The following is an 11042-nucleotide window of genomic DNA, read 5'->3' as shown; positions in this document are numbered from 1 at the left end:
CCCTATATAGATACAAGAACTCCCTGGGGTCCCACAAGGGCGCACCGGGAGTTACTGAGTCTTCATGAAAAAGTTTACACGGCCATACAGGGGCTATTCCAGTTTGACATTGGCTCTGTACAGATTCTTATGTTAATGGTTGACCTGGGTGTTCATAGGCCATAATGCATACATGAAACATAACATTACATGGTGACATGACATTAAACTTATACATAATACTTGCATGAATTAGTACATACATACTTTACACTTCACATGACATTAGACTACACATACATAATGCATGACATTAATCTACACTTATTAGAGTTATAACCTGACTGTATACTACGTTAAGCTAATTGTATTGCGAACTTGCTAAGTTACTTTATAACTGGATTACTTATAGTTTACATTATTGCTATTACTTCTTAAATGACATTATGCTATATAACAAGATAGGCACACATACTTTGCCTTATAATCATATATGCGTTACTTAAAACAATACATATGGGGCACGCGTTACACGCGCTAATGACTACATTACCGATTACGTTATGTTAAAAGTACACATAGTACGACGTATTACACTCATTGATTAAATTACTTACATTACACTATTACTTACATTACACAGTTACTTATACACTTACATATTTACAATTTTAGACATAACACCTGCTAAGTTACAATAGAGACATAGAATTATTGCGTTGTGTATGCTATTATTCCTATGTTGGTTGGCAGACATCCTGCCCTAGGGCGCTCAGCTGCTGTATAATTTTACATAAGGAATTAGAACAAACAAAAATAAAAACTCGAACAAGTAAAAAATTTAGATAGCGTTATAAACGTTTAAAATTTTAAAATGTAGAAGAACGCTTGAAGCGCGTTACGGCCGCCCTGCAGATTTTTCACTTGAACGCGCTAGATGCGTTACGGACGACGAAGAGGTTAATATACATTTTTTGTTGTATCATCTCTATTAAGTCCAATAAAATCCTTAATGAACATTTTGCATTATTGAAAATACAGCTGAATTAAAGGGGAAGAATTAATGACATTAATTTATTATCAAAAGTATTTGCGGAACAGTATGGAAACTGTAAATACTGTTTTCTAATAGTATTAAAACTCATAATTGGAATTGAGGCTATTGAAGTTGATATACGCTTATAGTAATGAGCTACGTATGTTGACTACACCTCAGGCATCAGTAATTCTGTGCTGTCTTCCATTAATGTGAACTGTAGCAGTTTCCACCTTAAGAATTCAAATTTAGACCAGTTCAACGTGGCCTTTTTCATGCTTTCTAAAGTCCAGGTGCTGAACCTGGAACATAGCACGTATGCCTAGAATTTGTTTCAAGAGACCTAAAGTCCAAGTGTTCATTTGAATATCATAAAGAAATTAAAAGAAATGTGTCTGAAAGTGAAATATACCATATTATCAGTTTCCCATTTATTATTTTGGGGCGGGGTATAAATCTTGCCTTGCTTAATATTTTATTTTAAAGTTTGCTGGTGAACGACACCTACAGTTTGAGGTTAAATTTTATCTTAGATAACTGTAACCGTTGATTGCATTTTACATGATATTTGTGGAAAAGCTTCAGATCGGTTCCTTAGTCGAATTTCTAGTCAAAATTGAAAATTTCTGTCAAACTGAACTTAGCGAAGCCTGCCCACACCATAACAGATCCACCTCCACTTTTCCTACTGAAACAGTTGAGGCTTCTTTAGTAAGTCATGCCAGTAATATGAATGCCTGTCATGACCATCTTTTTTTTCATCAGTGAAACTTAGAGTCGCCATTTGTCGCCATATGCCATGTGGTTACGGGTCCACTGCAATCTCATTCGTTTGTGAAGCTTTGAGAGCGGTAATGATCGAGACCTTTTTAAGTGAATCATATAACCAGATTCCTTAATTCGCCTATGAACAGTGCGTTTGGATATTCGCAATCCCCAAGCTCTTGTAATTTGGAAAACCTACATTTTCTGTGTCGAAGACATTCTTTGTATCCGACTTTTGCTGTGATAATGCGTCAGTCGGGGTCTTCCTGAACGTGGCTGATGTGGCTCTTACGAGATCGGTTCAGAAGTTTAGAAATTCCTTTAATAGACCTACCATGCAAGTAAAAATTTAGAATCGTATTAACTTCAGTATCAAAAAAATTTAGGCATATTGAAGCGCAGTTCAAATAATCTCTTTTCCTTTTTTAAATCGTTGGCTTAAATGAGGGCATTATCACATAAAAGACTTCTCCATCATGATTGTTGCTAACCAATTTGCATAATAAGACATTTATCAATTATTATGTTTTCTATTTTTATTTTTTCTAAAAGACAAATTGATATTTTGGTTAAATATTTACTCGAATGCAAGGCACATATAGTATTTTAAATAAACATATTTTAATTGGGTAATTTTATACATTTTTATTTTTCTTGAATGTGTAATTTACTTGAGTCTATAAACTTTGGGGACAGATTGTATATGCTTATATACGGAGTTTAGTATTAAGATTCATGATGATAAGTCACACAAACGTAGTTGATTAAAATATATTTTGCCAAAGCGTTATTCAAAATACAGTTTTATTACATGGTCCAACAAATTAGTTTTACAATGAACAGTTAAGGTGATGTTTTTCATTAAAAAGTAAAAAATACATTTCCGAAATGGGACAAGCAAAAGCACTTTGATTTCTGCTTTTGTGTAATATCTGAAAGGATGAAACCAGCGAATGTATAACCTTTCGGAATTCGCTTTTTCTGCACTCACTAGAAGCCAGGCAGATAAGAATGGCAGTTCATCCTTAGTTTAAACCCTGGTGGACAAACTAGCTACTTGTGTATTTTGTGTTCATCCAGCGTGTAACATTATTACGAGACAAGTTCGCTCATTATCCTCAAGGAAAACAACCATTCTTTGAAAACAACCCTACAATGCTTTGTAATTTAAAAAAAAAAATATCGAATTTAATGCATTTGCTGCGAAAGCTTAAAATCTAGTTTCATCTGAAGCTTCTTTTTTTCTTTATGCGAGCGTCTGATGTAATAGATTCTAGTATTAAAACATCGATAAATTTTTAGAAATTTTAATTACTACTTATTATTTTATATGTTTGTTTAGTAAACATTAATTTAAAGCTTCTCATAACTATGAACAAACTTGTTACAGATAACAAGTTTCCACCGTGTAAAATACACTTGAAATAGTTTCATGCAAGCAGTGTTAGCCAAAACAATTTGATACACGTAAGTGAGTTTGTTTGCACTCTAGGGTAAATTGTATTCTTAATTCTATACCCTAAATTGTTTCAAAATTAAATTCTTTTTAAGGTTTTAAGTTATTAAAGAGAATGATCTTACCTATAGAGATCTATGTATGCATATATTTTGAGATAGAAAAGGAAAATCAAGGACATCATTTAAAAATAAAACCACTTTATTTTCCCATCTTCACACACACAAAAGCTAAGCACCCTTTGAGCAGATGCGTTAACAGAAACCTCAACAATTGGCACGATAAAATTCAAAAGTTCCGTCACAGTTCATTTGGGATAAATTTACCAATGGTAGGCATAATGGCCCAAACCATGAGGGGCCCATGCAGCTCCATTATGTCCTACGGCCGTGCTGTAGCTGTAAGCTCCCAAAGGATGGCCGGCATAATGTAAGGCAGCAGGGGCATGATGAAGGGGAGCGGCATGGTGGAGAACAGGGGCGGCATGTGCAAGAACTGGGGCGGCGACGGCGGCCTTGTTGATGGCAGTGTGAGCTGGGTCTTTGGGCTCAACACCGGGTTCGTTTGTCTTGATGTCAGCACGGAATCCTGCGGCATCAGCAACATAGTTGACAACTCGTCGGCGACCATCGGCATCACTGAGTCCGTATGATCCGGCAACAACGCCATGAGATCCGGTTTCTTTGCGGAATGTGGCACCGCTTCCATGACCCTCGTTGTAACCGAAGGAGTAGGTACCAAGACCCTGGAAAAATTATTTAAATAATTATATCGTTTTCCATAACAAATTAAATAGTTAATAAAATATGGATTGCAGTTTCTTATCATGAACACTCTAAATTACTGGTGAACAATCATCTACTAAATAAACTTCTTGTTCAACGGCGATATTTTTGCATACCTCGAACAGCTTCTGGAAATATTACTGTAAGCCCTTTTTTCCAGACATCTTAATCCTCTTTCTTCCATACTTTTTTTACTTCCACATTCCGAATTGCCTTTATTGGTAGAAGACGCTAAAAATGTGTCGTACTTATTTGTGCGAAATAAAGCAAAAGGAAAATTGAGCTAATTGTGCTTTTATGCTCCGAGTGTTAAAACCTGAAATAACTCTTTCCAATAATAAGGCTGTATGTGATTCGATATCTGTGATTCCATGGATGTTACTTTAATAAGCTAGATTGTGAATTAACAACGAAGGTTCCTCAAATCATGACTAAAGAAATTTTGCATCCTAAATCAGTCGAGAACACGAAACTACGAAAAGCGATGTAATGTTCGAAATTAAGAATATGTAGAAGTGCGATATTTGGTTCCACAGAATGTACGAAATTATCCTCTGTCAAAATCGTACAAAAAATATAACCAATTAAAAGTCGTTAAAATATTAGAAATATCTTCTTAAAATGTTTAGAAACATATGCACATAACTTGATTTTTAGCAGTAGATCTAGTGGAAAACCAGTGCATATTTTCAGCTTCTATATTCATTTTATTATAGTTTCTCATTTTTATTTTATTTATTGCTTTTATTTACATTCTAAGTGAAATACAATGAACTGATTTACGAAATTTAATATAAAATATTTGCACAGTATGTAATTGTTATTAGATTTAATTTCATTATCGAATCTTTCATTTTCATAAAAATTTCATATTGTCTGCTATTAACTGCTGAATCCTTGTCTTATATCAAGGTATTTCAGTGTTATTTCGTTATGTTAAACCTATTTTAATGATTCCAGTCTAGAGAAGGAGATGTTAAATGCTTAAAGAAAATACTTCTTAATATTTACAACAATGTCGCAATAATCAAAGATGGAAAAGTAACATTTTATCCACTCAAAGTAATACTAAAACCACAAGCTGAGCATTTATCTAAAGCTGTGTTACAGCAAGCAGTACCGCAATATATCTTTACAAAGATAAATAATATGCTGAATATTTACAAAGATAAATAATGTGCTGAAATATGTATGTTCTTGGTGTAGTACAATTCGGATGATGTTATTGAAACTTTAATTATGAAATTTGCCATGCATGAAGATTACCTTACGCAGCAAATATTATTTTTCATTTTAACTACTACACAGTTAATTATGCGCGTTCAAATAAATATTTGTAACTTCTCTATCGACTCATTTTAGAATAAAGGATTCTGCTACGAACAATTTAAAGCAAATTGAATTCAATGGTGAAATATATCTACATATATTTCTCTTGTAACACATTTCATTGCAACTCATTTTGTTTATGTTAATGTTTTCACGGAACCACAGTATTTCAGCTGCTTTTTAGCATACGAACTAGGATTTTTCTTTTACCTTTTTTCTAAATTTTGCCGCACAATGCGGCAAAATTTAGAATTTAGTTTTTGACCACATAGGTCTTTTATCATTTGTTCTTTATACTTTACTTTAAATTATATATATATATGTAATAATAAAATTCCACAGTCAAAATTACACTTAAATTCTAACTGTATGTTCTTTTCATTTTTAATGGCGACGTTCTCTTATTTGAAAGTACGTGGAATTAAATACACAGCCCCGTAGTCAAGTTGTTTTTCCCGCCTTTTCTACACGTACAGTTATAGAATGTTCTGGAAATATTTAAAGCGAACTGGATTGGCTGACGAGGCTAACGTCATTTCTTGGAAGCTCCGCCTTTCTAGAGGCTATAAAAGGACTCGCAAAGGAATATCGGGTTTTTCTTAAATGTCACTATGCAGTAAACTTCATACAAAAAGTTATTAGTAATTCTTTTTATTTACTCCGGATACCTGATTTTGTAACTGCTATTTTCTCCTGAATAATAATAAATGGATCCTGTTTTTTTTAAACTTATCGTCTGATAATTTAAGCTACGACTAAAGCTGGTGCATCACATACATACATATATATATATATTAAACATATACATAAACTTAAAAATAGGAAAAATATTATACTATCTTGGAAAAAGTTTCTTAGAAATTTAAAAGTATTTAATTTGAAAAACGAGAAACTATTAAATTTAGAGCTAAACTTTAATCTAAAATTCTTAAAAACCCTTTAAAACTAGTAGTAGTAGTAATATACTTTCTTTCTGCCTATATATATATTCTCACAATTTTTCTATATACTCGCAAAACAGTTAGCTTTCCTTGTAACTAAAAGATAATGAATTAGAAAGTTCACATAAGAAATTAAAAAAAATTTAACTTTGTCTAAATTATTAAGGAAAGCGTTTAAACTGCAAATTTAATTGCAACTGAAATTCAATGTTAGTTTGTCAATGAATTATATGGAAATGAACTAGTACTGTTTATGTTTGTCATTTATGACACTAGAAACAGTAAAGACAAACGTAATAGAATATAAGATTGAGTATAATAAGTGTGATAATCTTTTACTTACATCCTCGCTTCTGTACTGTTCACTTGCTCCACCGAGCAAGATGGCGGCCTGAGAGGCGGCGAATAAAGCGAAAAGAATGAAGACCTAGGAACGGAAAATTCTGAGTAAAAGCACATGTCTTGAATGGTTATTAGATTTACAAATACTCTTTAATTCAATTTTTAAGCACATCCACAAAAATTAACTTAAATATGATCTGCTATTATGAAAATCAGATAAACTAAGAAATCATTAAGAAACTAAGACGTATTTCATTTCATTCTTTCTAGTATTTATTCACTTGGATTGAAGACAACTGCCATTTGCCATCACGAACTGACAGAAGCCGAAGGGATAACGTATTTTCTTCCTGCTTTCAGCATGCCTACGTGGTGTAACAGTTAGCACACTAGGCGCGTATTCGAGTCCCGGCGAGGGCATTGCTCATTTCTCACGTCTCCTGCTTCTAAGTATACAAATGGTTCTACAAATGTAAGGCAGAAAATGCTCTTGTATGAGAAATTTTACAAACATTAGTTTGCATTTTCTGCCTTCTTTCCGCATGCCTTCGGTGTGCATATGTTGGAAGCATACTCGACGCGTATTCAGGATGTCCAGGGTCGGAGTTCTGGCGAAGGCATTGCACATATTTAACGTCTCATGCTTCGAAATAACCTAATGGCTATACAACACGAAATATAATTTCTTCAGGAGCAGGAAGTTTGTAAAAGAAATCTTACTGTTAGTTACCTTGAATTTCAGATACATTTTGGGAAACCATGAAAACTCTTATCTAGCGTATATTCCTGCATATAACGCGCACCTATAATTTCAAACTACATTTTAAAATTTTTGGATATATTTGTCGTACAAGGTACACCTTTCTGCCAAATATATCATTCCAGTCTAGAAATAGAGTGTGAGTGGATAACAAAAGCATGCAATGAAATTAAACCCGGCAAAATTCAAAAATCATTTTAAAAGTGTAGTATATCTATCTGTCTAATGTCTAGACTATTTGTTTATGAATGGCGAAGAAGAGATGGTGAAGATGATACAGAATTCGATGATTTGCCTGAAGATACAGTGGATGGACAAAAATATGGAAACACCTTGTGAAATGCATGTTTGAAAAGAAAGATTGATTTTAATGAAATATGTAGGTGGCGCTGGTGTTTTTGACTACTGTTCAGTTGTTGTCGGAGTACTGTTATGTGAGGTTGCCATTGCATTATGTCAGAGTTAACAGACTTCGAACGTGGACAAATTGTTGGAGCACGTATGGTAGGTGCTTCCGTAAGCAAGGTAGCCGAGGAGTTTAGTGTTTCAAGAGGTACTGTATCGAAGATTCATTCCGCATATTTGAAAAGCGGAAAAACATCATCTGCTAAATCACAGCGCGGACGAAAGTGTGTCCTGAGTGATCGTGACAGACGATCATTAAGGGCAATTGTGACGAAAAATAAGAAGACCACAGCTGCAAAAGTTACTGCTGAAATGAATGTTGTGTTACCGAACCCTGTGAGTACCAAAACAATTAGAAGGGAGCTTCATAAACAGGGAATTGCTGGCCGTGCTGCAATTGAGAAGCCACTCATCAGTGATGCTAATGCCCGTAACAGGAAAAGGTGGTGTTTAAGTCATAAAGCCTGGACTATAGAGCAGTGAAGCGAGTAATATGGTCTGACGAGTCTTCTTTCACATTGTTTCCCACTTCTGGCCGAGTTTACATTTGGAGAACGCCATCTCAAGCCTATAATAGAGACTGCTTGTTGCCAAGAGTGAAACATGGCGGGGGTTCTGTTATGGTTTGGGAAGCCATATCGTGGTTCTCTGCTAGCCCCATGATAACTGTGTCAGGGCACATGATTGCCAAGACTTATGTGAACATTTTGGCCGATCAAATTCATCCCATGGTACAAACGTTGTTCCGCGATGGTGATGGTGTCTTCCAAGACGACAAAGCCCCTGTTCACATAGCTCACATTGTCCAGGACTGGTTTTCTGAGCACGAGGATGAGTTGTCCCATCTTCCCTGGCCACCACAGTCACGAGACCTGAATATTATCGAACCTTTGTGGTCTACATTGGAACGGAAAGTGCGTTCTCGTTATCCACCGCCAACATCTTTATCTGAACTTGCCACCGTTTTTCAGGAAGAATGGTATAATATTCCCTTGGCAAACATACAGGAACTGTATTTATCCATTCCGAGAAGACTGCAAGCTGTTTTGGATGCCAACGGGTTTCCTACACCATATTAAGCAAAGAAACATGTTTTATTAAAGGTGTTTCCATATTTTTGTCCAATCCCTGTATAACGGAAGGTAAATAAAGGTAAATAGGATGAACGTTTTGTGTTATCCGATAATGAATATTTTGAAGTTTGTAGGTTTGTCATTTCTTTTAAATAAGCAGCAATTAGGTACATGTAAAAATATAATTTTTGTATAATCATCTTTTACATATGTTTAAATCTAGTATAATTTTTATATCCGGCGCATAATATAAGACGCACCCGTAAATTTAGACCTTATTTTCTGGATTACTCTGATACTCGGGAAACCAAATTCCTGATAACCTTTGTCTCTTCAGGATTTTGAACATTCTACTACTTTCCTTCCGTGCCTATGAAAGCTCTGTATGAGACACCAGCAGCAAACTGTGCTTATAATTCGTTCAAGTGTTGATGATCAAGAAAACGTTTAGAACTGAATCATATATGATGAGTGAAATTGGTAAAAATTTAATACTTTTGATATAAAAACAATAAAATGTTTAAAATGCAGGATAAATTTGGTAACTTCTTCATAAGTATTTTTTCCATAAAGTATTCACTCATTTAAACGTAATACAGTAGATTTCAAATAAAAAAAAGGGTTTTAAAATTATTAAAACTTAAAAAAATTTCAACAAAACTATACACATTTAAATTTTAATTGTTAAATGAAATTTTTTTTTATTAAAATTCCAGAAAAATGTGTTTGATTGTAATATTTAAAAATTTAGGTACCCATCTTTGGCCCAATGAACGTAAACTCCAAATTAAGAAAAATGCGTTATATATTTTTACAAACGAATTATAAAATCTTGCGAACAAAAATTCGTAATTTTAACGAGAATGACTGCAGTTATTGGTGGAGACTGCTACACAGCTAAAATGAGAAATATCTAAAATAGTTAGTTTGTTTTATGTGATTACGGCAAAGCCTCAAGTGTTATCTGCCTAAGGGAAGGGATGCCTTCGTGGAGTACTTTGCAAGGAAAACTGGCTCGTATGCACGTTACACATGGGGAAAATCACTGAAAAGCCCATGCAACTAGACGTTCGTGGGATGGATTCGAGCCGAACTACCAGTATTCAGTGACTATTCAACGCTCTGCCGCTGGTGAACAAAAGTAATCAGAAAACTTAGATAATATAAATTTACTATAAAAATTTAAATAAATAAGAAATGAAGACAATATAAAATATAATTATTTAATTTTATATAAACCGTAAAGCTATATGTTTCACAAATCGATTATTACTAAGAGGTAAGATAGATAAGCTCTTAAAAGTTTTAATTTTTCTATAGGCGAATTTCGATAATAAAATAAAATTCCCGATACGTAGTTCAAAAATGAGTTTAGGTAAGCTTAAAAGGCTAGAACTGAAAGATTTAGAATAATTATTAGAGATTCAAAAATGAGTTTAGGTAAGTTTAAAAGGCAAGAACTGAAAGACTTAGAATAATTCATAGAGATATAAACAAAAGTTTAAGTAAGCTCAAAAGGATAGAAATGAAATATTTAGAATAATTATTAGAGATTCAAAAATGAGTTCAGGTAAGCTTAAAGGGCTAGAAATCAAAGATTAAGAGTAATTCTTACCTTCATGGTGGTTTCTGGAGTGCTTGAGCTGGAGTACTCAATGATATTCCGGACTGTGAACCCGAACCTTTTTATACAAAACCGGTGACAGGAAGGTGTACCTGGTTTTCTAACGGGTTACGCAGGATTATGAACGTAAATTTTGAGAAATAAATAACAAAAATAAACACCCTACAGTAGAAAAGGGGAAATAAAAAACTGTCAAAAAATCCGCGCCCATCTCTCGAATGTCGAATGCAAATGGTGACGAGGAATGTTCATTGTTGAAAGGCCACGATGGTTTAGAGCCTGGCACAGGGTGGGGCTGATGCCGCATAGCCTTGATCCAGATTGTTTCTTCGACTTTCATCTTTAGAACTTCCTACACAGCCTGTGGCTATTTTCTGGAAGTGAAGACAACGGAAAATACGCTAATTAGTGAATATATTCTTTTTGTTTCTTTCCGAATTGCAAACGGTAAAAGATTCCTCGCGTGATTACGTGAGAGAAGGGGGAGGAAATCTTTAACACCAGGAAATATGTTAAATGTTTTTTCATGTATTTCAATGCGGTCAGA

General features: G+C 34.2%; 1 protein-coding gene across 1 annotated transcript; it reads right to left on the bottom strand.

Moving 5' to 3' along the window:
* Positions 1-3419: 3419 nt before the first annotated feature.
* Positions 3420-10616, bottom strand: LOC118185636 (cuticle protein 14-like). The gene is made up of 3 exons (XM_035355526.2): positions 10487-10616; positions 6635-6718; positions 3420-3981 (listed from the first exon to the last, which is right to left on the bottom strand). Exons 1-3 carry the CDS (start codon positions 10490-10492, stop codon positions 3559-3561), a joined length of 513 nt encoding a protein of 170 aa, XP_035211417.2. The 5' UTR covers positions 10493-10616; the 3' UTR covers positions 3420-3558.
* Between the last annotated feature and the right edge of the window lie 426 nt (positions 10617-11042).

The sequence above is a fragment of the Stegodyphus dumicola genome, chromosome 9 (genome assembly GCF_044657685.1).
Source record: "Stegodyphus dumicola isolate Sdum_Otavi_A_Nest chromosome 9, ASM4465768v1".
Classification (NCBI taxonomy): domain Eukaryota; kingdom Metazoa; phylum Arthropoda; class Arachnida; order Araneae; family Eresidae; genus Stegodyphus; species Stegodyphus dumicola.
The sequence above is the reverse complement of the archived record's forward strand: the minus strand, read 5'-3'. Positions and strand labels throughout refer to the sequence as shown.

Excerpts from the sequence above, each read along its gene's own strand:
- LOC118185636 (XM_035355526.2), bottom strand. Across the intron at positions 3,982-6,634 it reads AACAGTACAGAAGCGAGGAT|GGTCTTGGTACCTACTCCTT; the intron begins GTAAGTAAAAGA and ends TAATTTTTCCAG.